Raw genomic sequence first — 27,584 nt, 5'->3', positions numbered from 1 at the left:
TGTTGGGCCGAAGGGCCTGTTTCCACACTGTAAGTAATCTAATCTAAAAAAATCTAATCTAATCTAATCTAAATCGCATCTTACTGTCTCTGTGTTCTTCCTACTAAATTGAATCACTTTGTACTTCTCTGCCTTGAACTTTATTTGTCATTTTTCTGCCCATTCCATCAACCTGTCTTATGACCACTTGAAGTTCTACATTATCCTAATGGTTTACTATACTTTTAAGTTTTATAACATCCACAGAATTTGAAAATATGCCTCTATACCAAGGTTTATGTCATTAATATATATCAGGGAAGAGCATGAGCCCTAACAGCAACTCTTGGAGCTCCGCTATAAATTTCCTCTCATCAGTAAGCCAACTGTTGACCTCTACTATTTGTTTTCCTCACTTAGCCAATGTTGTATCTGTTGTTCCTGTCCCTTTGATTGCATGAACTATAATGTGGTTCAGAAGTCTGCAATTATTTTATCAAATTCATTTTGGAAATCCATGTGCACCAAATTGAAGCATCATCCTCATCAAACACTTCTATTAACTTTATCAAATCAAGTTAAACACAATTTGCCCGAACAAATTTGCACTGGCTTTCCTTAATTAATTACCAAAGTAACAAAATCATCATTTTTAAGAGCTTCGCCCCCCCCCCCCCCCACTGAATTTAAATTATCCTGTAAGTGTTGGGTTATCCTTACACCTATTTTTCAATTATGGTGCAACATTTTCATTCTTTAGTTCTCTAGAAATACCCTCAAGTCTCAGGAGGTTGGGAAAATTATGGCCAGTGCTTCTGCGATTTCCATTTTCAATTCCTTCAATATACCTGAATGCATTTCATCCCATCCTGGTACCTTACCAACTTTAAACATAGTCAGCCTATCTAGGATCTCCTCCTTATCAATTTTAGACTTTTCAAGTGTATGAACTGCCTTTTTTTTAACCATTGCCTTCCTTAGTGAAGACAAATTATGGAATGTTCATTTAATACCTCAATCATACTTTCTCTGATTCACATTAAATTCCATCTCTTTCATTGTCCAGACACCTCTGGATTTGTTTGCCCAATGTTTTCCCCCTTGTGGGACTGTACCTTGATCACATGTGAATTCTCGCTTCCTTAAAGCTCCATTCAGTTTAGTTTCATCTGCTAATCTTTGGTTCCAGTTTATCTGAGCCAAATACATTCTTAATCCATGCTCAAAATTCACAGTGATAGTAGGGAAATCTATCCCCAAAGTCCATAAAATGCAATTGAAATTTCATTCACAGTGGTGAACAATTGGAGAATAGTCACTTTCAAAAGTAAAAAAAAGTGTGCTTTCTTAAGATGGGCTCTGTGATTGGAGAAGCAGTGAGAAGTTAGAAAAGTAATGGCTAGCAATTGGATAGTCACTGAGGGAAACAACTCCCAGATTCTGGGAGCCAGCATCTCCTCAGCCAGAAAACAACAAAATGCTGAAGATCACCCCAAGTGGGTCAGAGCTCTGATGAAGAGTCATCTAGACTCGAAATGTTATCTTGCTTTCTCTCCTTGGATACTGCCTGACCCGCTGTGATTTCCAGCATTTTTTTTCAGTAAAGATTCTAGCATCTGCAGTAATTTGTTCCTATCTTTTCACCCAGTCTGGGAAGTGGATGCATTTGACTGGAGGACTGGGTTCTCAGGTCAGACCCAAAGTCTGAGAGCCTACAATTACTTTACCGAGGCCAAGTGGTGGAATCCCTTGTTTGATAAGATGGCCTTTTGTCCTTCTAGTGAGAGGAAAGAGTCTCTAAGGGAATAAGGGGATGAGATCTGGAGGATGAAAAGGGGGAGGTGTGGACAAACTTGGACGCTACAAGGGGGGGTTGGGTGGAAGACGGGAAGGCTGCAAAGGAAGTAAGGGATATGGGGAGACTGCACGGTGCATGGCGATGATGTAGAAGCAAGGAGGATGGTGGAAGAAGTGGGTAGAAGATCGGGAGGCTAGAAGTGTGAGCAAGATGGGGAACCTGCATGGAGGATAAAACAGAGGCTGTGGAAACAGAACCACAAAGGGCACAGGAGAGAAACTGGTGCCAGGAGGAATGGGGGTGTTAGAGGAATAGCACAAGGAGTTTGGGAAAGATAGGGATGCTGCAAAGTAGAGGGAAGCAAGAGGGAGGCTGCAGAGAAGAGAAAATATTTTCAAACCTGTCAACAGTGAAATACTCAGCTATCTAGGAGCTAGAAAAATGTGAAGTTCCTGACATAGTAAATTCCTTGCAAATGAATATGGTATCGCTAGTTTAAGCTGCAAGAGCTTCTATGGGTAATGTGTAGTGGATGCTATTATAATAAATACAATGCTAACTTTGGATGTCGGTTCACTCGCTGAGCTGAGATGTTACGCGGTAACATCTTCAGTGGACCTCATGAAACCCAAACATATAAATAGAAAGCAGGAATTTTCAGCATTGCTTTGCATGAGGTCCACTAAAGATGTTACCTAGTAAGGTAAAGAAATGTCTGGAAATGAACCTTTCAGCTCATCGAGCAAACCTGGATCCTGAGCTACAAATCTTCACAATGCTAATTGTTTAAACCTGAGATTGTGATCTCAGTGGAAAAAAAGGGTTAGTAACTGCCTGGTTAAAATCTTCCAGCTTTGTGAATATGCAGTGGAAACACATTAACTGTGACCTCATAAGTCTGGAAGATATGCTGGGATGGTGACTTTTTGTGTGGAAGTGTCTGTCAGTTGTTTTGGAAAACACTTGTTGCTAACTTACGCATATTATTTTTCATTTGGAGTGGGTAAAGACTTGGAACATGCTATCTGAAAGGTGGTAGAGACCCTCATTGCACTCAAAAAAAATGTTTGGCTATGCACTTGAAATGCTGTAATGTACAAGGGTACAGACCAAAAGTCAGAAGGACATGCTGGGCATTTGGATCCTTCAAATGACCAGAAGGTATGAATAAACTTTAATGGACATATAATTGTCAAATTAATTTCACGTAGATAAGTGTGAGATATTACATTTATTTTAAAGAGATAAGGAAGTTGCATATTACCCAGAAAGTATGAACGAGGGAGTAGCAGAGGTATCTGGGAATACAATTAACAAAAGTCACTAAAGGTTGTGTATTTGTCCAAAATGTCATATCAGAAATAAGTGAGGGACAGGGAATTGAAAGTGGAAAAGTTATACTAAACTAATATTGAACCTTGGTTATATTACATTGAGCGCTGTGTGTATTTCCGTTTATTACAGAAAGAACAGGGGCACTGGATAAGGTGAACTGTGAGGTTATTTTTTGCTTTCATTTCTGGAGAATAATGGCCTCCCTTCTTTGCTGGATGGCCTTGAACAGAACCACAAACAAAACTTGAGGCCAGATTCTGTCTGATGTGGGCAATCTCCTGGAGGTTGGGAGTTGGCTAAAGATTCACACGGAGTGTGGTGATGCTACACACTTCCAGTGATTGAAGGGTTACCTGGTTTAGCTTTGAAAATAAAACCCAAACCTTAGATCTCGGAAAATGCAAGCAGAGGCAAGAACTGCCTGATCACCTGCCCCTTATAGTTCCCCCTTACTACTATAACAACTGGGATTTGTGTATAATGAGCTAAATTGCACTTGATTGTAGAAGACAAGTTAATCCAAGCCCCAGCGGATTAAAGATGTCGAACATGATTGACAATACACCTTCAATTCCAAAATGGAAATAAGAAAACTTTTAGCATGCTTGCCTTCATTGTTCAGACCTTTGAGTAAAGGAGTTGGGATGTTACGTTGAGGCCGTACAAGACGTTGGTGAGGCCTCTTCTGGTCACGCTGTTATAAGAAGCATATTAGTAAGCTGAAGAGGGTTCAGAAGAGATTAATCACAATGTTGCTGGTAATGGAGGGTTTCAGTTACAAGGAGAGGCTGAATAGGCTGAGACTTATTCACAGTAGAGTAAAAGGTTGAGAGGTGACGTTATAGAAGTTTATAAAATCATTGGGGTATACACAAAGTGAATGGCAGGTGTCTTATACCTAGGGTGAGGGATTTCAAGACTAGAGGGCATATTTTTAAGATGAGAGGAGAAAGATTTTAAAAAGACATGGGCGTAATTTGTTTTTACATAGTGTGGTTCATGTGTGGAACGCACTTCCAGAGAAAGTGGCGGATGCATTTAAAAGACATTTGGATAAGTACATGAATGAGATGTTTGAAGGGATATGGACCAAGCACAGGCAGATAGGACTAATTGAATTTATGATTATGGTTGGATGGAATGGTCTGTTTCCATGCTATATAACTCTATGAAACCTATGTACCAACATATGAACAAGGTGGAGGAGTAAGGTATTGAGCCTCTCAATCTTGCTGTGCCATTTAATAAGGTCATGGTTGATCTGATTGTCATTTCAAATCTACATTCCCACCAACATTTGCTATCCTTATAACCATCAGCTTTAAAAATGTTCAAGGACTGTGCTTCCACCACCTTGAAAGACTCATGACCTTCTGAGAAAACAGAAATTGCCTAATCTTTGCTTTAAACAGTGATCCCTAATTCTTGATTCTCCCGAAGAGGAAACGTTGTCTTAGTTATAGAATCTACTCTATCAAGATCACACGAGATCCAATTAAGTTGGTATTTTTCTAAATTCCAGCAAATTCAAGCCGAGACTATTTAACCTTTCTTCATAAGACAATCTATTCATTCTAGCAATTACAGAACAACTTCAGTTATCCGAACGTCAATTATCAGAATTTTGGATTATCTGAAGATCTCAAGATCCTGTAAAAAATTTTATTAAATTTAAATAAAAGCACAGCGAGAGCGGGCAGCATGGGCTGGCGGCGAGAGCAGGAACAGGGTCACCACAGGGACCCTGTTCCTGCTATTGCCGCTGGCACAGGAACCCTTTTCCTGGTATTGCTGCTGCCACAGAAACCCTGATTAGTTATCCGAACAATCAGTTATCCAATCAAAATACTCCCCAGCCATCTTGTTCGGACAATCTAGGTTGTTCTGTAGACTGTGAACCTATGCATTGCTTCCAATGCATTTGCATCCTTCCTTAAATAAAGTGCCAAATTCTGTATACAATACTCCAGTGCAGTGTTTAACTGAATTTGTCTTTGTAATCCACTTCCAAATAATGATAATCTTTTGTTAGATTTCCTAATGATTTGTTGTACATGCATACTAAACTTTTGAGATTCATGCATTAGGACATCAAGACTTCTCTGCAACCTCAGACCTCTGCAATTTCTCACCATGTGATAATATGCTCCTTTTTGTTTATTCCTCCTGCCAATACAGATAGTTCCACATTTTCCTACGCAGTGCTCCAATTTTCCACATCTTTGACTACTGAATTAACCTATCTTTATCTTTTTGTAGCCTTCTTACGCCCTCTTCACATCCAACTTCACTACGAATTCCTTGTGTTGTCAGCAAACTTGGCAACCATACAACCATATGATCCTAGTCATTTACATAATTTGTAAACAGTTCAGATCCCAGCACCGATTCCTGTGGCACACCACTTATAACATCTTGCCAACCTACAAAGATCAGTTTATGTTTACTTTCTGCTTGTTTACCAGCCTGTTGTCCATGTTGATATGCCACATTCTATAGCATGTGCTTTTATTTTCCCCACTAATGCTTAATGTGGCATTTTATTAACGTCTTCTGGAAATCTAAGTGCAGTGTATCGACCAGTTTCCCTTTTTTTTCTTACATAGAATGTGTAAGAACTTCTAGATTGGTCAAACATGATTTCCCCTTTCATAAAATATCTGACGATTATAATTTTCCTGAATTCCTCCTTGCCTTTCATTTTCTGTTTTACCGCTGTTTCTGGGATTTTGGTTGTATCATCTACAGTGAAGATCATTGTAAAACATATGTACAATTTGTCTACCATTTCCTTATTTTCCATTAATTCTCCAGTCATGCTTCCTATGGGACTAACACTCACTTTGTTAATTCTTTCTAAATAGAGATTCTTACCATTGTTTATATTTCAAACTAGCTATGTACATACATTAATTTTTCTGTCCATATTTTTTGGCCTTGCTTTGCTTTTTTAATATTCTGTCCAATTTTCTGACCAGTCAGTTGTCTTTGCATAATTATATGCTTGCTCTTTAAGTTTATGGGAACAAGAGTAGGCCATTCTGTCCTTTGAGTCATTCATTCAACCATGGATGATCTGTGACCTATTTCCAAATATTTGCCTTTGGACTATTTCCCTTAAATTCTTTGGTTAAGAAACTTCCTCTATTTCAGATTTCAAATTAACATCTGATCCAGCATCCACTACTATTTGTGAAAGAGTGTTCCAAATATTTACCATTCTTCGTAACATCTTTCCTGAATGTCTGGCCCCCTGATTCTAAAATCCCCAACCAGTGAAAATAAGTTTATTTTTATCTACTCTGCATTTTCCTGTTAATACCTTGAAGACTTTCATCAGGTCACCACTTAACTTTCTAAATTCCAGGGAAAACATTTCTCCTCATAACTTAACCACTGAAGTCCAACTATCATTCTTGTAAACCTACATTGTACTCCTCAAAAGCCAATATAGTCTTCCTGAGATGTGCTCCCAGATCTGCTCACAGTACTCCAAGTGGGATCTAACCAGGATTTTGTATAACTGCAGTATAACTGCACCGATACTGCCAGACCTGGTGAACTTTTCCAGCAACTTCTGGTTTTGTTCCTGGTATGGAGGGATTGTCTTATGAGCAAAGGCTAAACAAGTTGGGGTTCTACTCACTGGCGTTTAGCAGAATAAGAGGTGACCTCATTGAAATAGGGGATTCTTAAGGGGCTTGACAGGGTATATGCTGAGAGGATGCTTCCCCTTATCGGAGATTCTAGGACCAGACAGCACAGTCTCAGAATAAAGAGATGCCAATTGAAAACTGAGGTGGGGAGGGATTGTTTCTCTCAAAGTGTTGAGAGTCTTTGGAACTCCGTATCACAGAGAGGCAGAATCCTTGTCTATATTCAAGGCTGGGATAGGTTGAATGTTGATTAGGAGGGGAATCAAGGACAATGGAAGAGTGCAGGGAAATTGATGTTGTGGATCTGATGAATTTTGGATGATGATCAGATTAAATGATGAAGCAGGTTCTAGGAGCCACATGGCTTACTCCTGCTCCTATTTCTTATGATCTTATGATCGGTCTTCAAAATATCTAAAGAGTCTGCATCCAGGGGCAGCACGGTGGTTCACTGCACCAGGGACCTGGGTTCAATTCCCACCTCGGGCGACTGTCTGTGTGGAGTTTGCACATTCTCTCCGTGTCTGCGTGGGTTTCCTCCCACAGTCCAAAGATGTGCAGGTCAGGTGAATTGGCCGTGCTAAATTGCCCATAGTGTTAGGTGCATTAGTCAGTGGTAAATATAGGATAGGGAAGGGTCTGGGTGGGTTACTCTTTGGAGGGTCGGTGTGGACTTGTTGGGCCGAAGGGCCTGTTTCCATACTGTAGGTAGTCTAATCTAATCAAAACAACTTCTGTATCCTTGTGCTCCAGTCCTCTCAAAGTAAAGGCCAGCATTCCATTAGCTTTCTTGGTTAATTTCTGCACCTGTTATAACATTTTACAGATGTATGCCCCAAACCCTCAAGTCTCTTGGACATCCACTGTATTTAACTTCATGTCATCTAGAAAGTATCCTGACCTATCCTTTCTCGGTCCAAAATTGATAACCTCAGATTTGTTTACATTGAACTCCATCCGCCACAATTTTGCCCATTCACTTGGCCTATCAATATCCCTTTGCAATTTTATGCTATTTTCTCCACTGTCTATTGGGTCGCCTAACTTTGTGTCTTCAGCATTTTGTATATCTGACTTTCCATGCCATTATCCAAGTAATTAATAAAAATATGAAGAATTGAGGCCCTAACACAGATCCTTGTGGGACACTACTGGTCACATTGTGCCAATCTGAGTACCTGCCCATTAACCATACTTTCTGTCATCTGCCACTCAGTTTCTCAGCCAAGGAGAAAGTGAGGACTGCAGATGCTGGAAATCAGAGTCCAGAGTGTGGTGCTGGAAAAGCACAGCAGGTTAGGCAGCACCTGAGGAGCAGGAGAATCGACATTTCAGGCATAAGCCCTTCATCTGGAATGAGGCTTGTGGGTCAGGGCTGAGAGATAAATGGGAGGGGGGGGTGGGATTGTGGGGAGATAGCTCGGAAAGCAATACATGGATGAAGGTGAGGGAGAAGGTGATAGAGGGGGCAGTGATAGATGGGTCTGGAGGGTGGTGCCAAGTTAGAGGATTGGGATTGGGGTAATGTAGAGGGAGGGGAAATGAGGAAGCTGTCGAAATCCACATTTATCTGGTGTGGTTGCAGGGTCCTAAGGCGGAATATGAGGCATTCCTCCTCCAGGCGTCGGGTGGTAATATTTTGGCGGTGGAGGAAGCCCAGGACCTGCTTGTCCATGACAGAATGGGATTTGAAGTGTTCAGCCACGAGGCAGTGGGGTTGGTGTGTGTGGGTGTCCCAGAGACATTCTCTGAAACGATCCACAAAAAGGTGTCCTGTCTCCCCAATGTAGAGGTGACTACACCGGGTGCAGTGGATGCAGTAGATGACTTTGGTAGAGGTACAGGTGAATTTCTGATGGATGTGGAAGGATCCCTTGGGGCCTTGGACGGAGGTGAGTGGAGTGGCGTGGGCACAGGTTGTGCACTTCCTGCAGTGGCAGGGAAAGGTGCCAGGACTGGGGTGTGGGCTAGTGGGGCAGCAATGACCTGACAAGGGAGTCACGGAGGGAATGGTCTTTTTAGAATGCTGATAGGCGTGTGGAGGGAAATAAATCTTCGGTGATGGGGTCTGTTTGTAGGTGGCGGAGGATGATACGTTGCATGCCGAGGTTGGTGGGGTGGAAGATGAGGACCAAGGGGGTTCTGTCTTTGTTGCTTTGGAGGGGTGGGGTTCAAAGGTAGTGGTGCGTGAAGTGGAGGAGATGCGCTGGAGGGCATTGTCAACCTGGTGTGAAGGGATGTTGCGATCATGGAAAGAGGAGGCCATCTGGAACTTTCTGAGGTGGGATTGTCATCCTGGGAACAGATATGGCAGAGGCGGAGGAATTGGGAATAAGGGATGGCGTTTTTACAGGAGGTAGGGTAGGAGGAGGTGTAGTATAGGTAACTGTGAGAGTTAGTGGTCTTGTAGTAGAGGTCTGTGGTTAGTTGGTCGCCAGAGACAGTGATGGAGAGGTCCAGGAAGGAGAGGGAGGTTGCCAAGATGTTCCAGGTGAATTTGAGGTCAGGGTGGAAGGTGTTGGTAAAGTTGATGAACTGTTCAACCTCCTTGTGGGAGCACGAGCCGGCAACAATACAGTCATCGATGTAGCGGAGGTGTACAATGGTGGTGCCATTGTAACAGCAGAAGATGAGCTGTTCCATGTATACGACAAACAGGCAGGCATAGCTTGGTCCCATGTGTGTGCCCATGGCTACCCCTTTAGTTTGGAGGAAGTGGGAGAATTGGAAGGAGAATTTGTTGAGGGTGAGAACCAGTTCAGCCATGCAGATGAGTGTGGCGGTGGAAGGGTACTGATTGGGACAGCATGAGAGGAAGAAACGGAGGGCTTGGAGACCTTTGTCGTGGCAGATTGATGTGTACAGGGACGGCATGCCCATGGTGAAGATGAGGCGTTGTGCAGGGAAACAAAATCTTGGTGGAGGTGAAGGGCATGGGTGGTGTCTCGAATGTAGGTGGGAAGTTCCTGGACTAAGTGGGAGAGGACGGTGTCAAGGTAGGAAGAGATGAGTTTGGTGGGACAGGTGCAGGCTGAGACAATGGGTCGACCGGGGCAGTCAGGTTTGTGAATCTTGGGAAGGAGGTAAAATTGGACAATGCGGGGTTCACAGAAAATGAGGTTGGAGGCTGTGGATGTGAGATGCCCAGAGGTGATGAGGTTGTGGATGGCCTGGGAGATGATGGTTTGGTGATGGGAGGTGAGGTCGTGATCAGTGGGGGGGGGCAGTAGGAGGAGGTGTCTGCAAGTTATCACCTGGCTTCCAGCAGTGTAGAGGTCGGTGCACCACACTACTACTGCATCCCACTTGTCTGTGGGTTTGATGGTGAGGTTGGGGTTGGAGCGGAGAGAGTGGAGGGCTGTGCGTTGTGAGGGCAAGAGGTTGGAGTGGGTGAGGGGAATGGACAGGTTGAAGCGGTCGATGTCATGGCGGCAGTTTGAAATGAAAGGATCAAGGGTGGGGCAACAGGCCGGCATGGGGTCGTGTTGGAGGTGGGGGAAGGGGTCCTCATTCGGTGGGTGGTGTCTTGGATAAAAAGGTAGGCACGGAGGTGGAGGAAGAAACGTTCAAGGTCGCAGTATGTGTTGAACTCATTAATCTGGGACTGTAGACGGATAAAGGAGAGGCCTTTACTTAGGACTAAATGTTCGTCCTCCATGAGAAGGAGGTCTGGAGGAATGGTGAAGACACGGCAGGATGGGAGCTAGGACCTGGAGTGGGGCTGGAGTTTTAGATGGGAGCGGAGACAGTTGCTTGAGTGGGTATGGTTATAGTGTCCGTAGTGATGTCACCAAAGGAAGTGATGCTCACAAAGAGGGTGGAAATTGTGTTTATGGCTCTGTTAATGGGGGCGGAAGTGGAGTCACAGGCAGCGAGGGCAACGTTACTGTTGGGTACTTGGCTGCTGACATCACTGATGTCAACCTCATTGTCTGTGAACCCTGGACTGCCTGATTCTACCTCCTTCCTAAGATTCACAAACCTGACAGCCCCGGTCAACCTATTGTTTCAGCCTGCACCTGTTCCACCAAACTCATCTCTTCCTACCTCAACACTGTCCTGCCAAGGTACCGAATGGGACCCAGCTATGTTTGTCAAATATGTGGAACAGTCCAGCTTCCGCAGTTACGCCGGCATGACCCTCCGCCTGTTCCTCCACTATATCAGTGACTATATCAGCTCCACCTCATGCTTCCATCAGGAGGGTGAATAGTTCAACAACTCGACCAACACCTTCCACCCCGACCTCAAATTCAACTGGACCATCTCAGCAACCTCCCTCCCCTTCCTGGACCTCTCCATCACCGTCTCTGGCGACCGACTAATCACAGACATATACTACAAGCCCACTGACTCCCACCCTACCTCCTGTAAAAACGCCATCCCTTATTCCCAATTCCTCCACCTCTGCCGAATCTGTTCCCAGGATGATTCCACCTGAAAGTCCAAGATGGCCTCCTTCTTCCACGATCGCAACTTCAACTACCTTGTTCCCAAGATTCACAAACCTGACCGCCCGGTCGACCCATTGTCTCAGCCGGTATCTGTCCCACCGAACTCATCTCTTCCTACCTTGACACCGTCCTCTCCCACTTAGTCCAGGAACTCCCTACTTACGTTCGAGACACCAAGATTTTTGTTTCCCTGCACAACGCCTTCAACTTGACGATACCCTCCAGCACATCTCCTCCATTTCACGCACCACCCTTGAACGCCACCCCTCCCAATGCAACAAGGACAGAACCTCCCCGGCCCTCACCTTCCATCCCACCAACCTCCGCATACAACACCTCATTCTCCGCCACTTCGCCACCTCCAAATAGACCCCTTCCACCAAAGATATATTTCACTCCCCACCCCTATTAGGTTCAGAAAAGACCATTCCTTCCACGACTCCCTCGTCAGGTCCACATCCCCCACCAGCCCACACCCCACTCCTGGCATCTTTCCCTGTCACTGCAGGAAATGAAAAACCTGCGCCCACACCACTCCCCTCATCTCCGTCCAAGGCCCTAAGGGATCCTTCCACATCCGTCAGAAATGTACCTGTACCTCTACCAATGTCATCTTCTGCATTCGTTGCACCCGGTGTGGTCACCTCCACATCAGGGAAACAGGACGCCTTCTTGCGGATCATTTCAGCGAACATCTCTGGGACACCCGCACCCACCAACCCTACCACCCCGTGGCTGAACACTTCAACTCCCCCTCTCATTCCGTCAAGTACATGTAGGTCCTGGGCCTCCGCCACTGCTGAACTGCTACCACCCGAAGCCTGGAGGAGGAATATCTCATTTTCCACCTTTGGACCCTGCAATCACACAGGATAAATATGGATTTCAACAGCTTCCTCAATTCCCTCCCCCACATTATCCCAGTCCCAAGCCTCCAACTCAGCACTGCCCTCCGGACCCATCCATCACTGCCTCCTCTAACCTATCACCTTCTCCCTCACCTTCATCCACCTATCGCTTTCCCAGCTACCTCCTTCCAGCCCCACCCCCCTCCCATTTATCTCTCAGCCCCAACCCATAAGCCTCATTCCTGATGAAGGGCTTATGCCTGAAACGTTGGTTCTCCTGCTCCTCGAATGCTGCCTGCCCTGCTGTGCTTTTCCAGCACCACACTGTTGGTTTATCAGCCATGTCAGTAATTTGCCCTGTAGACTTCTACCTTTTGTTAACAGTCTTTTACATGGGACTTTATCACATCCCTTCTGGAAGTCCCTACAAATAACATCCATAGACATTCGCCAGTCCACTACATTAGTCATCTCTTCAAAAAATTCAGTAAGATTTTTTAGGCATGAATCCATGCTGGCTGTCCCTGATTAACTGAAAATTTTTAAGGTGTTTAGTTACCTATCCTTGATTATAGATTCCAGCAATTAGCTCACCACAGATATAAGGCTAACTGGTCTGTAATTCCCTGGTTCTCCTCTTTTGCCCTCCTTAAAAGGTGGAGTGACATGTAATTTCCCAATCCAGAAGGACTATTCCTGTATCTAGGGAGCTCTGAAAGATTACTGTTAGCATCTGATATGTACTCCCCTGCTTTCTTTAATACCTTTGGATGGAAACCATCAGTCCTGAGGGTTTGTCACTCTTTAATTCTATTAATTTCCTCCCTACCTATAGCATGTCTTGTTAATTTTGATATCACTGGCGAGTTTCCTTTCAGAACCTTTTAGTATCTCTTATAAGCTGCTTGGCTGTCCTTTGCTGGACTTGGAATCTTTCTATTCAGCTGCATTAGTGCTGTTTTTTGTACTTTTATAAGTCCCTTCATTTAATTTTATGTTGTTCCTTTCTCTTTAATTGTCTGTGGCTGTTTTCTTTTTCCATGCAGCTGATCAAACCACTCTGCATTAAGCAAAAAATAATTTATTTAAACATTACAGTTGAAACATGAACAAAGTAAACAGAATTTAGAATAACAACTTATTTGAAAACCCAACCAACAGCATATCGCAACTTAATGAAGGAGCTGTTCCAATTGCCGCAACATCGCATAAACACACCCTTGACAAAAGCTAAATTCAAACATGGGCTCTCACAGGCTAGAGAGATTTCAGAGAAGAGTCAGGCAAGAAACATCTGGTGAACCATGGAACCTTGTTTCACTGTAGCTGCTTCTCTCGGTCGCTCGCAGGCTGTGACTGCCTGCTAATAGCAAACCAAACTAGAAAAAGCCTGAATTGGGAGAACTGGCCACTCCCCTTTCATTATACAATTGTTTTAAAAAAAAACATAAAGGCATCCTCTGATTGTTGACTTAAGCAGTGACTCGTAGCCAGTTTGGCACCACTGCCTTTCCAACTCGTCTTGAAAAAAAGGATAAAATAACTTTTGTTAACAGGGCAACAGCATCACACATATCTCATTCAAGTTGGCCTTACTTAAATCTAAAATGGTAGTGGCTGATACATGCTCAAAGTTTGTGAGAAGATTTGTAGCTCGGGTGTTCGTTGTTGTGATTCTGTTCGCCGAGCTGGGAATTTGTGTTGCAAACATTTCGTCCCCTGTCTAGGTGACATCCTCAGTGCTTGGGAGCCTCCTGCAAAGCGCTTCTGTGATCTTTCCTCCGGCATTTGTTGTGGTTTTGAATCTGCCGCTTCCGGTTGTCAGTTCCAGCTGTCAGTTTTAGTGGTCGGTATATTGGGTCCACCTAGACAGGGGACGAAACGTCTGCAACACAAATTCCCAGCTCGGCGAACAGAACCACAACAGCTGATTCATGCTTTTTGCTTTCAAATGCTACATTGAACTCAGTCACATTATGATCACTTTTTTTAGATTAGCTTAGCTACAGTGTGGAAACAGACCCTTTGGCCCAACAAGTCCACACTGACCCTCAGAAGAGCAATCCACCCAGACCCATTTCCCTCTGACTAATACACTCAACGCTATGGGCAATTTATCATGGCCAATTCACCTGACCTGCACATCTTTGAACTGTGTGAGGAAACCGGAGCACCCAATGGAAACCCATGCAGACATGGAGAATGTACAAATTCCACACAGATAGTCACCCAAGATTGGAATCGAACCCAGGTCCCTGGCGCTGTGAGACAGCAGTGCTAACCACTGAGCCCCCGTGCCACCCCATATTCTATTTGATAAATGTTTCAAAACAATTAAGTTGGTAATTAAATCTAACTCATTACTAAACCCAATATTGTCCCCTTGTTGCATCCAGGACATACTACTGTAGGATGCTAATCTCTGTATCATTCTTATTTTAACATGTGCTGCTGAAGTAGGCAATATCCGGGACGCACTCCAGAAATTTACTACATTGCTGATAGGTTGGGAGAGGGAGTCAAGCACCTAATGTTAAAGTTAATATCTTTGATTTAATATGACCCTGACATGCACACCTAATTTCTGCATTAATCTAGTACTTCAAAGCTGCTACCAGGGAGTCTGTACACAACACCTAATACAGTTTTAGATCTGTTACTGTTCATCAGTTCCATCTATATCATCTCTACTGAATGCTTTCCCTTCATTATATCCTCCTTCACCATTCAAGTCATTTTGTTTCTAATCAATAAGGATATTCCATTTGCTCTGCCATTTTCCATGTCTGTCCTGTAAACCTTATGATCTGGTATATTTAGTTCCCAATCCTGACTATCCTGCAGCTATGTCTCAGCAGTGGCTACTATATCATCATTTCCGATTTGAATTTGTGCTCTGCAGCTCCATTACTTTATTCCTTAATCTCTGAGCATTCGTAAATAGAACTCTTACCTGGATCATACACTGTCCCTCAGTACTGATGCTTTAGTCATCTTTTATTATTTCTCTCTTCTTGTTTAATCAATAATTTTCTCAGTTTTGCCATCATCTGCTGCATCTGCAGTAGGATTCCTGTCTTTTTTCATTCACTCGTGGGACATCAGCTTACTGGCTAACCAGTGTTTATTGTCCATCCCTGGTTGCCTATTTCTTTGCTCTCTGTAAAGTTACTTGATTTTGAAACTTTATTGTCCTTCCCCTTTCCCCTCCCCCCAATTTTCTAGTTTAAAGAACTTGTGGCCACGCTATTTAGCCTTTCCCCAAGGACACTGGTCCCAGATTGGTTCAAGTGGAGCCTGCCCCAGTGGAAATAGTTTCTTCCTGTTGCAATAACAATGCCACTGCTGCACAAAACTGAACTGTTCTTTCTCACATCACTCCTTTAGCCATGCATTTACTTCCCTAAATTTATTATTTCTATGCTAATTTACATGTGGCTTGGGTAGTAATCTAGAGATTATAAGCTTTGAGGTCCTTTTCTTTCATTTTGTTCCTCATTCTTGATATTCCCCAACAGGACTTCTTGCCTAATCTTGCCTATGTTGTAGGTCCCATATGTACATTCCTTCCAGGAACCTCCCCCTACATCCCAGGGTCCTGAATGAGATAGCTGAGGGGATAGTAGAGGCATTGGTGGTAATCTTTCAGGAATCACTAAAGTCAGGGAAAGTCCCAGAGGATTGGAAAACGGCTAACACAATACCCTCACTTAAGAAGAGATGAATGCAAAAGACAGGAGATTATAGGCAGTTAGTCTGACCTCGGTTGTTGGTAAGATTTTATTAAGGATGAGATTGCCAAGTACTTGGAAGTGCATGCTAAAATAAGGCTGAGCTAGCACACCTTCATCAAGGGGAAGTCATGCTTGACAAATCTGGTAGAATTCTTTGAGGAGGTAATGAACAAGTTAGACAAAGATGAGCCAATAAACACGATCAATTTTGATTTCTAGAAGGCCTTTAACAAAGGAGGTTGCTGAATAAGAGCCCATGATGTTGAGGTCAGGATACTGGCATGGATAGATGATTGGCTGACTGGCAGAAGCAGAGGGTGGGGATAAAGGGGTCTATTTCAGAATGGCAGCCGATGACTGGCAGAATTCCGCAGGGGTCATTGTTGAGACAACAACTATTTACATCTTACATTGATAGTGTGGATAATGAAGTGAGGGTGTTGTTGCTAGGTTTGTTGATGACACAAAGATAAGTGGAGGGATAGGTAGTGATGAGGTGGTGGGGAGTCTGCAGAGGACTTGGACCAGATAGGGGAATGGGCAAAGAAGTGGCATTTGGAATTCATTGTGGGAAAGTGTGAGGTTATGCAGTTTGGTAGGAAGCATAGCATGATAGATTATTTTCTGAATGGGAAAGGAGCAATTGAGGACTGTAGTTGTATACTTAATGAAGTTTTAGAAGGATGATGGAGAAATCTCATTGAAATTCCCCTGTCTGGTCCTATTAGAATTTTATGAATTTCTGAGAGCTTTGCTCATTCTTCTGAACTCTCATGACTATAGTTCTAAAAGTTCAGTTTCTCTTAATATGTCACTCCTCCCATCCCAGTAACCATTATTGCACTCCCTTCATAGCCAGAATGTCCTTCCTTAGATAAGGAGAGTATATTCACATACAATATTCCAGGTATGGTCTTACCAAGATGTTGTAAAATCTTAGCAAAATAACTCTGCTCCTGTAACAAAGGGAGGTGTGATATTTATACAATAGTTTTGATCTAGAATGGCTTCAGCCTACTTTGTTTAATTTAAACTTTGCCTTCCCTTTTTCTTTCTTGACCATGTCTTGTTTCCCAACATTACCATTATCTTGCCATTTGACCATGCTATTTTGCCACGCATGGTGGCACTTCATCAATATCCATTATTCACTGACTATTAAGAAGCTCAGGAAAGTCTTATTAACCTTATTAGGCAGCCAAATCTAGTGATCGACAAATCTAGTGATCAAATTTGAACCAATATTGAGAAATTAAAAGAAAAACTTGTATCTGTATCATGCTTTTCAGCTTACAGCCGTACAAAGGTGAGTACTGCCAGAGGTAAGCATGAATGCTATTTATTGCTATGAAGCTGCTGAATGAGTGGGTATTCACAGTGGTCTTGGAGCAAATATGACATTTGAAGCAAAATTGTATCAAGATATCACTATTTAAAATTTATCCATATACTTTACATTTCTGCATTGGTGGCAATCCAGGGGATCTAGATGTAGGTGTGCTCGCTGAGCTGCAAGGTTCATTTTCAGACGTTTTGTCACCATACTAGGTAATATCTTCAGTGGGCCTCCGGACTGAAGATGTTACCTAGTATGGCGACAAAACATTTGAAAATGAACCTTCCAGCTCAGCGAACACAACCATATCCAGAACCTCAACCTGAGCTACAAATCTTCTCAAAACTCGCTAGCAATTGTGGGCGGCATGGTGGCACAGTGGTTAGCACTGCTGCCTCACAGCGCCAGAGACACGGGTTCAATTCTCGCCTCAGGCGACTCTCTGTGTGGAGTTTGCACATTCTCCCCGTGTCTGCATGGGTTTCCTCCGGGTGCTCTGGTTTCCTCTCACAATCCAAAAATGTGCAGGTTAGGTGAATTGGCCATGCTAAATTGCCCGTAGTGTTAGGTGAAGGGGTAAATGTAGGAGATTGGGTCTGGGTGGGTTACGCTTCAGCGGGTCGGTGTGGACTTATTGGGCTAAAGGGCCTGTTTCCACACTGCAAGTAATCTAATCAATCCAGGGGAGTTTTGTTTTCTTGCCCATCCAGTTATCATTCTGATTTCACAGAAAACCCTTCGCTCTCAGTAAAAAAAATAATATTGCATGCTAAAATGTTTTGCCTTCTTCCACAGGGTGTGTTACCAGACCAAAAGAATACTCCAGTCTATGTGTCATTTCTCATTGCCCAAGCTGTGACCTCATTTTCTGGGGTACTGTCTTACCCTTTTGATACTGTAAGAAGACGAATGATGATGCAGGTTTGTGCAAGAATTTGAAGTTTATTATTGAATAAATTTTGAGTGGGAGTATCTTCCAGAATGCTAGTTCTAAGTTGTGCAGACTATGAACTCTACCTTCTCTTGGTTTGAATTGATGAATCTTCAACTGAAGGTTGTAAAGATATAGTTTTCTGAGAAATATTGTGTTTTTGGACAAACTTAGTTCATTCCACTGTATTCCAATATAGTCGAGAGTGTGGTGCTGGAAAACACAGCAGGTCCGAAGATATCCGAGGAGCAGGAGAATTTGTGTTTCCATCAGGAATGAGGCTTGTGGGCTGGGAGTGCTGAGAGATAAATGGGAAGGAGGTGGAGTTGGGGGTAGGTAGCTGAGAATGCGACAGGTAGATGAAGGTGAGGATGCAGGTGATAGATCAGACAGGGGGGTTGGAGCAGATAGATGGGAAAGGTGATGGACAGATCAGGAGGCCGATGCCGAGTTATAGACTTGGGACCGGGATACGGTGGGGGGAAGGGGGAATGAGGAAACTGTTGAAATCCAAAGTTATCGCATGTAGTTGTAGGATCCCAAGGTGGAATATGCGGCGTTCTTCCTCCAGGCGTCAGGTGGTAATGGTTTGGCAACGAAGGAGGCCCGGGACCTGCATGTCCTTGACTGAGTGGGAGGTGAGTTGAAGTGTTCAGTCACAGGACAGTGGGGTTGGTGTGAATGTCCCAGAGATGTTCTCTGAAATGATCCACAAGTAGGTCTCCCCAATGTAGAGCAGACCACATCAGGTGCAACGGATATAGTAGATGACATTAGGGAGGTACAGGTGAATTTCTGTTGAATGTGAAAGGATCCTTTGGGGCCTTAGATGGAGGTGAGGAGAGCGGTGTGGCCGCAGGTTTTGCACTTCCTGTGGTGTTAGGGAAAGGTGCTGGGAGTCGGGTGTGGGTTGTTGGGCCAGCATGGACCTGACGAGGGAGTTGCTGAGGGATTGGTCTCTCCGGAACGCCGATGGGGTGAGAAGGCAAACATATCTGTAGTAATGGAGTCCGTTTGTAGGTGGCAGAAGTAGCGGAGGATGATGCAATGTATGCGGAGGTTGGTGGGGTGGAAGGTGAGGACCAGGAGAATTCTGTCCTCGTTGTGCTGGGAGGGGTCGGCTCAAGGGCAGTGCTGCAGGAAGTGGCAGAGATACGCTGGACGGCATCGTTGACCATGTGGGAAGGGAAATCGCGATCTTGCAAGAAGGAGACCATCTGGGATTTTCTAAGGTGGAATTGGTCATCCTGGGACCATGTATGGCAGAGGCGGAAGAATTGGAAATAAGGGATGGTGTTTTTACAGAAGGTAGGATGGGAGGAGGTGTAGTCTAGTTAACTGTGGGAGTTGGTGGGCTTGTCACAGATGTCTGTGGTTAGTCGGTCGCTGGAGACTAAATAACCACAGACATCTCCTACAAGCCCAGCAGCGACCGAACAAGCCTGTGGCTGAACACTTCAACTCCCCCTCTCACTCCGTCAAGGACATGCAGGTCATGGGCCTCCTCCATCGCCAAACCATTATCACCCGAAGCCTAGAGGAGGAGGAACACCTCATATTCCGCCTTAGGACCCTGCAACCACACAGGATAAATGTGGATTTCAACAGTTTCCACATTACCCCTCCCTCTATACATTATCCCAGTCCCAAGCCTCCAACTCGGCCCCGCCCTCTTGACCTGCCCATTACCTTTCCCATCTATCCACTCCACCTCCCGGTCCGACCTATCACTTGCTACCTCACCTTCATCTACCTAACATTCTCAGCTACCTACCCCTGCTCTACCATTTATCTCTCAGCTCCCCCAGCTTACAAGCTTCATTCCTGATGAAGGGCTTATTGCCGGAACCACGATCCTCCTGCTCCTCGGATGCTGCCTGACCTGTGTTTTCCCAACACCGCACTCTCGACTCTGATCTCTCGCATCTGCAGGGCTCACTTTCTCCCTGTTTTCCAATATAATTTGGAGTCAGGCTTTTGTTGTACTACTATTCTTGGTATCCTTAACCAGAGACTAAAATGCAGTAATATACAGTTGACAGAGATGGATCCAAAATCTTTGCATTTGTTGGCTGTGAATGTTTTGGACATAAATGCCTGAACAGTAAGCTGTAAGTTAGATACCTTTGCCTGGATTCACTTCTTTCAGTCCATTGCATTATACATACGGATTTTAGTTTCAGACAATAGTAGTTACTTATAAGACATAACTGGAAGGTGATAATGGAAATATTTAAGGTACACTAAATATACTTAAGGTACACTAGCATTATAAGTAATGTGGATTAAGAAATGATGAAGACCCTGCTTTAGAAAATTAGCCATAGGGAAGAACATACTGGCTGGAGAAGGCAACAGCAAGAAAAATACCTTACTGTCCAGAATTATTGGAAGATTTCTTTCAACTCACATAATTGTTTAGTGGACAGCTGTGAAAATGGAGGTAGAGGTATTTCTCAATTTAGAGGTTTTCCCTCAGGCTTGGTGATAGTTTGGTCTTGTCCCAGTCTGGTTTCATTAAGTCACTGGGTAAAACAACAATTGACAGCCCCTAAGAGAAAATTCAGGTAAAGGAAGGCCATCTGATACTTCCATAAAAAAATGACCAGGATTTTCACAAGTTGGCCGGACTCAGGAGCCACCCTATTCCCATTTGTCAATTTTCACCAACACATGATAAGGCTAGAATAGTGCAGCATCCCTAAAGGAGTTCAAACACTGTCTTTAACCATCGTGAAGTCCTTTAAATTAGAGATGAACATTTTCTGCTATTTAGTAGAATTCTGACTTTGGAAAATACAAATCTAGCATTTCACTTTTTAACCATCCCCACCTGGCCTACACAAGCCATGACTTGGCCTCTTTTTGTGGAACCCACATCCATTATGACTTTTGAGATTGGGAAATGAAAAGGCCACAATAGCTGCTTCATCCATGTATAACCTGTAGAGAGTTAAAAATCACACAACACCAGGTTATAGTCCAACAGGTTTAATTGGAAGTACACTAGCTTTCGGAGTGACGCTCTTTCATCAGGTGATTGTGGAGGGCTCGATCGTAACACAGAATTTATAGCAAAAATTTGCAGTGTGATGTAACTGAAATTATACATTGAAGAATTGATTGTCTGTTAAGCCTTTCATCTGTTAGAATACAGTGTTAGTTTCACTTCTTTCATGTGTAAAGTTGCATTCTCGGGTTAGCTGTTAACAATGGTGATAGCTAGACAATATGTTGAAGGTGTTGGCCCCCTCTGTTCTCTGTCTATGACCTGATGTTTAGATTGATTCTAATCTATCTAAAAAGTGAGATAACAGAGTTTTACATAAATTCATGCAGTTTTTGAGCTCAGAGTTCTACATGAATGTATGCAGTTTTTGAGCAAAGTGCAATGTAACTCTGCAAGTACAAATTCACCACATAAAATATATGTGTGCATGTGGATCTTTGTGTGTGTGTGTCTGTCTGTGATGGTGGTTGGGAGTGTGAGAAAGTGTGTGTGTGTAGTGAGTGCAGAGTGTCTTAAGTCTGTGAGGGGGTGCATGTGTGGGAGTGTGTGTGTCTATAAGGATGTGTGTGGGTGTCTGCATGCGCATCTGTGTGTACCTGTGTCCGTGTGTATGTGAGAGTGTGTGTGTAGGAATATCTGTGTGTGTATGTATAGTGCAATGGTGATCACCTGTAATGTGACATGATGAAGGAGCATCGCTCCGAAAGCTAGTGTACTTCCAATTAAACCTGTTGAACTATAACCTGGTGTTGTGTGATTTTTAACTTTGTACACCCCAGTCCAACACCGGCATCTCCAAATCATAACCTGTAGAGGAATTTCATCCTGGATTCTCTATCTAGTATGTCCTTAGCAATGGCACTTAATGTCCCGGACTGATTTAAGAATTGTGTAAGTGCTGGCAGGAAAGTTATAATAGGGCTGGGTGGGGATCAGACCATGAGGTGCCAGATACGAAGAAATGGGACAAGATTAACAGGGGCAATTAAGATGGTATGCAGTTGGTACAAGCTGTGTAGAGACGAGGCAAGTGAGGGCAGAGGCTTGAGAAAAAATGCAGTGGAGACTGGGCAAGAGAAAGAGAGGTACAAAAGGAGGAGTGTCCAGGGAAGGAAGCCTACAGTTACAGGAAGGATGGGACATGTCTGGAAAAGGAGGCCATGTTATCTGGGGAAGGATTAGAAAGGTAAATATGGTATCCACGTGCTTGTGGTATAGAGACTGACTAGGCAGTGTGCATCACTTAAGAGTTTAGTCCAAAGGTGGGATGTTGGGAGATGGATTCGTAGAATCTCATTGAGGGTGCTGGGAAGTAAACAGTATAATCATAGTAAGAGGGTGGAGCTGGATAAGGTGGTAGTAGCTGTATGGCAATCAACAGGTATTAGTTGGTCTCATGATATTGGGGAGAGGGGTAGAAAATCAGGGTGCACCTGCTTTAGAATGGGAGGGGTCTGTAGGGGATTAATTTAGGGACCCAAAAGGAGAGCAGGAATGACCATCTGTATTACACACAATCCTTGTTATCCATTGGTCCCAGAAACACAAGTCTCCTGCACATAACACAAAACATGGATAGTGCTATAATCAAAATCCCCAAACTACCTGAAACGATCAGTGATCTGTCAAGACTCATCAATTAGAAAAATAAAAATAGAGCCTGTGGCCAAGCTTGTAAGTATATAGGTTGGTGAGTAGCAAATCCATGTATACCAAGGAATCATTGTACAATGGGGTCAGTAATAACAATGGAAGAATCAAGGGTAATGGGGAAAAGCATGACAATAAGAAATAGCAACAGGTGTGAGCCATTTCACCCTTTGAGCCTGCTCTGTCATTCGGTAGGATCATGGCTGATCCAACATTCTTCGCATGCACTTAGCTGCATTTTCCCCATAACCATTATTCCCTTAATGATCAAGAATTTATCTCTACTTTAAATGTACTCAAGCAGCCCTCTCTGTTGTCAGTAGCAAGGATTTCCACAGGTTTAAATCTATCGATAAAGGAATGCTCTAATAACTAGCAGCCAGGAAAATTTGAAATCACTGGGGTAATTACTCACTTGCAAATAAGTGTGGAATCTCTAGCTTAAGGTTGCGTAAATTTATTATCTACCATGTGGGGAAAATCTAGTGGATACATCTACTATAATGAACACTGGGCTGAATCTTGCACTTTTTTGGCTAAGAGTCAGTTTTGTTGAGTTTATTAAAGAGTTTTTCTTCATCAAGCCTCAAGGGTTTTCTCACCGCAGCTTACTAAATGTATCTTAATAATTATTCCTGCCATTATGGTGTCCCTCCTGTCTGATTCTGGTCACTTTTACCATTCATCATACCCGGAACAATTTACCTCTGCTGGGATATCCCAGAAATGGACCAGCATCCCTGGCATTGGCATTGTTCATGAGGACAATCACTGTTAGTCTAGAGCTGCTGTGCACAGTTCCTGAGATTTGCCCAAGATATGGTAGTTAAGGGAAAATTGGCACCTCACTTTGTGGGCAGGAACCTGGAAGTCCTTGTGGACAGGACAGTGCACAGATGCCAATTTTCACAGAAGAGACGACAACACCTGGTCCAATGTTGACTCCCGGTCAGAGCAGTCTCAGCCATGTGGAGAAATGTTACAACAATATAGGAAAAAGATTATGTTAAGACCATAAGAAATAGTCTCTTCACCATTAACTAGCATAAATGCTGTCTTTTCTGTGATATCTCACTCATTCTTTCTGCTCTCATACTTGTTTCCAACCAAGACTCATACTGTTATTACTCTCAGTACTATAGGCAACACTCGCAGTCACTAACCAATCCCTGATATCGTGAACTCTGAATGGGTTCTGCACTGCCTACTCACTTGCTCAGGACATTTCACCACCTGTACCAAAAGTAACAGTTACACCATCTACTTTCATTAACACCTGACCTTCCCTCGTTCCAGGAGGAAAATAATGCACAGTAAGGCAGAAAGAAGTGGTGGGAAGCAGAACATTCAACTCCTCATCCCCTGAGGATCCTGATTGTCAACAGCCCCGAGTTGCAAGGCGGCAGTGTCCAAGCCCCAGGGTCTGAGCTGGATGATCTCTTTGACATACTGTGTTGGGACCCTTGACCGAAGGCTATCTCCCTTGACTTGGGTATGGACTGCTGAAAACCAAGACAAGTTTCCTGGCTTTGGATATACTAAATGGCAAGGCAGAACAGCAGTATTGTGATCCCTGTATCTTTGGTTGAGGGGTAAGATGCCAAAAGGCTAGGCATGGCAAGGATGCTTTGAACATCCAGATAGGCTTAAAGAATGACTGAGCACTAAGAGAGTAAGCAAATAGCCCAGAGGTGTAGCATGTAGAGAGATGTAGTTCTGACTTCTATGTTGAGAATTCTAGGCATCTAGTTTACTTGCAGTGAATGGTAGGATAGAAAGCTTCATATCAATGAGGTGAGATGTTCAGTTAATAAGGTCATTAAGAAAAATTCATAGGTCAGGAATTCTGCCCTTCTAACTAAAGAATGGTGCATATTGGAAAGAGTTTGGAAAAGTGAGTAATTCTTTTATTGTATGGCCAATTGATGTTCCCTTGTCTATCAAAGCATTCTCTACTTGTATGTTGTTCTTAGCTTCATTGGCTGTTGTATTTAGGAGATTCTTCATGCTCCAGGGAAATATGGCAGACCATCAATTTAGTAGTCAAGAGTTTCTAAAGGCTAGACAGTCGTCTCTGCAGTGTAGATGGGAGTTATACAGGGGACCCGGCAGAGTCCCTGACATAGTTAATTATACAGGAAATTGAAGATGCCACTGGGCAATTCATCTACACCTGGAATCCCTGAAAGTATCTATTTAAATCAGAGAATTCAAATTCTTTGAAGAAAAGTAGAGAATCTTATGTGGTAAAGACCATAAGATATAGGAGCAGAATTAGTCCATTCGACCTATCAAGTCTGCTTTTCCATTTGATCATGGCTGAGACATTTCTCAATCCATTCTCCTGCCTTCTCCCCTTAATCCTTGATCCCCTAAATAACCTAGAAGAAAAATGTTTTGCCATCAGAAATGAATGAACAATAATCTCCCTTTGTTGGCAATTCACCACACCCTAGCTTGAATCGTACTACAACACCTGGAACTTAGTGAAAAGCTGCATCGAATTGTTCCTGAAGTTGAGGTAAACCTACCTGACTTCTCACTCAAATTTCTTACCATAGCCCATATCATTCAGGCCTCTATAATATTCTGCCCTAAGTCAGTTGGTAAATTTAAATTTGAGATTGACGTCAGAGATGCAGTAAAACAGGTTGTAACCATGTTCCCTCTAAATTTCTTACCAATTACGTAAGCTCTGTGTATCAGCGACTGCAGAACATTGAAGCATCAGTGTGCATGCATAGCTGTGCATTTTAGAGAAAACATTAGTGGTAGCTATCTGGTTAAAATCTTCCAGCTTTTTGCACATTCAATGGAAATGTGTTAGCTGTAACATCACCACTGTGTGGAATGTGTGTTATTGCTCCAGCTTTTCGATTTGCATTAATGTGTGCGTCAGTTATGTAGTAAAAATAACTTGTTCCTGTTGTCTTGTGCCACTTTAAAACTCTGGTGTATTGATGCTTTCTTTGTGTGTTGCAGCTTTAACTTTAACAGAGGGTTGGTAATTATTGACAGTATTGCTCAATTCTTCTAATTCTGCTTCTGTCTGAATCCAAATACTGCTTTTATCAACAAATGCAGAAAATATTTTTGCTACATGACTAGTGTCTAATAAATAAGATTGTAAATTAAAAAAGGAGCCCCTGGAAACCAAGACCTAGCTCCCAAAAATCAAAACGTAGCCCCAAGAAACTCAAGTCAGACATTGAGAAACACATCTTGTGCCCAGATATGGTTACTTTTCCAACTATTAAATACAGATACTTAATTGGCCTGTAACTTCAACCAATGATTTGGAAATTACAACATACTAATTGAAGAAAGCACTTTTCTTACTCTCATCCACAATTTAATATGTTCAGAATGCTTTCTAAACCACATAAATGTGTAACCTGTCTTTTTTTCTATAAAATTTAATGTAAATTTTATCTTAACAAAGCTTTTGAAATCTGTCCTTCTATTTCTAAAAAGTTTTTGAAGTAGAGAATTCTATGTGGTTAAGATATAGCAGCAAAATTAGTCTTTTCAGCCCAACTCTACTTCACCATTTGATCATGGCTATGTTTCTCAACCCCATTCTCTTGCCTTCTGTCCTTGATCCCCTACCTAATCAAGAAGGAAAATATCTTGCCATTAGAACTGATTGGACATTGCTGATCCAGTCTGGAAATGTAGATAATCTAAATTCATTTCAAAGCCACAGCTGTAAATGAAAATATTAAGTCTAAGTGAAGAACTATTAGAAGAGACTGAGGTACTGAGTAAAACTTCAATTGAAAATATTGAAAGACCTTTTGATGCGTAAATTTAGGCATGTTATTATGAAATATGTATGTTCTTAAATTTGGTTAACTCTTATGTGCAATTTAGAAATTACACTTACTGACGAGAAAAATGGCATTTGTAAACATTCATCACATGGGAACTTTAGAGGCTAGCTTGCACAAAAGATTATTTACCCTCAAATGTTAAGTAACAAATGTTGGAAGTCTCAATATAAAATTTTTGACATTGTAAGCAACACCACCTACTGGAAGTATTTTGTACACTATTTCAGTGAAATTTGACCTCTACATGAATATGTATAAGTAAATTGTGATACTCGAGAAGTTACTGTGAATTTAAATTCTTTTTTGTTTCAAACCACAGAGCGGCGAAGCAATGAGACAATACAGTGGAACAATTGACTGTTTTGTGAAGATCTTTAAGAATGAAGGAATAGGTGCTTTCTTCAGAGGAGCTTTTTCAAATATCTTACGTGGCACTGGTGGTGCTTTAGTGCTTGTATTCTATGATGAAATTAAGGAATTGCTAATATTGCTGGAAGAGAAAATAATTTAAAAAGTTGATTTCTTCAGAATTCAAATGTGTGAATTCAGTGTTGAGCATTTGCCTGAATGGATTTTTCCTCAGGCAATGTACTTTTATAATTAGAAAAAACATTCAAAAATCATTACTTGCTCTTTGTTTTAATAAATAGGGTATACATGTTTGACCCTTATATATGACCATTCGATTAAAGTTCCTAGTATTATTTGTCATAGTTAATGAGATATTATGTATCTGTTGCTTAATTGAGCCCTCAAGATGACAACACATTACAAAATCCTGACTCGTCATGACAAATCATAGGTCAGGCATTCTGTTCTTCTAACTAAAGAATGTTCTGTATTGAAAAAAATTGGAAAAGTGAGTAATTCTTTTATTGTGTGTTCCAGTTGATGCTCCCTTGTCTATCAAAGCATTGTCTATTGTATGCAGTTCTTAGCTTCGATGACTGCTATATTTAGGAGATTCTTCAGATTCTAGTAGAACTTGCTGAAATATCCAGACCACCAGTTTAGTTGTCA

At 42.7% G+C, this 27,584-nt stretch overlaps 1 protein-coding gene across 2 annotated transcripts in view; it reads left to right on the top strand.

The window, feature by feature from the left end:
* The window catches only part of LOC122539394 (ADP/ATP translocase 4-like), a 48,181-nt gene extending 20,994 nt beyond the window's left edge, over positions 1 to 27,187 (top strand). The window contains exons 5-7 of one of the 2 annotated variants that reach the window (XR_006309069.1): positions 17,936 to 18,061; positions 24,028 to 24,223; positions 26,884 to 26,969. Coding sequence is in view for 1 of the 2 variants with exons in the window: in XM_043674185.1 (XP_043530120.1) it covers positions 17,936 to 18,061; positions 26,884 to 27,075 (318 nt within the window). In the remaining variant the exon portion in view is untranslated. Of the gene's footprint in view, positions 1 to 17,935; positions 18,062 to 24,027; positions 24,224 to 26,883 lie in introns of both variants that reach the window. The other variant, XM_043674185.1, reaches the window with a different exon arrangement.
* Positions 27,188 to 27,584: the final 397 nt, after the last annotated feature.

This window comes from Chiloscyllium plagiosum, chromosome 32, assembly GCF_004010195.1.
Source record: "Chiloscyllium plagiosum isolate BGI_BamShark_2017 chromosome 32, ASM401019v2, whole genome shotgun sequence".
Taxonomy (NCBI): Eukaryota; Metazoa; Chordata; class Chondrichthyes; order Orectolobiformes; family Hemiscylliidae; genus Chiloscyllium; species Chiloscyllium plagiosum.
Note: the sequence above shows the minus strand (reverse complement) of the source record. Positions and strands in the feature narration are given on the sequence as shown.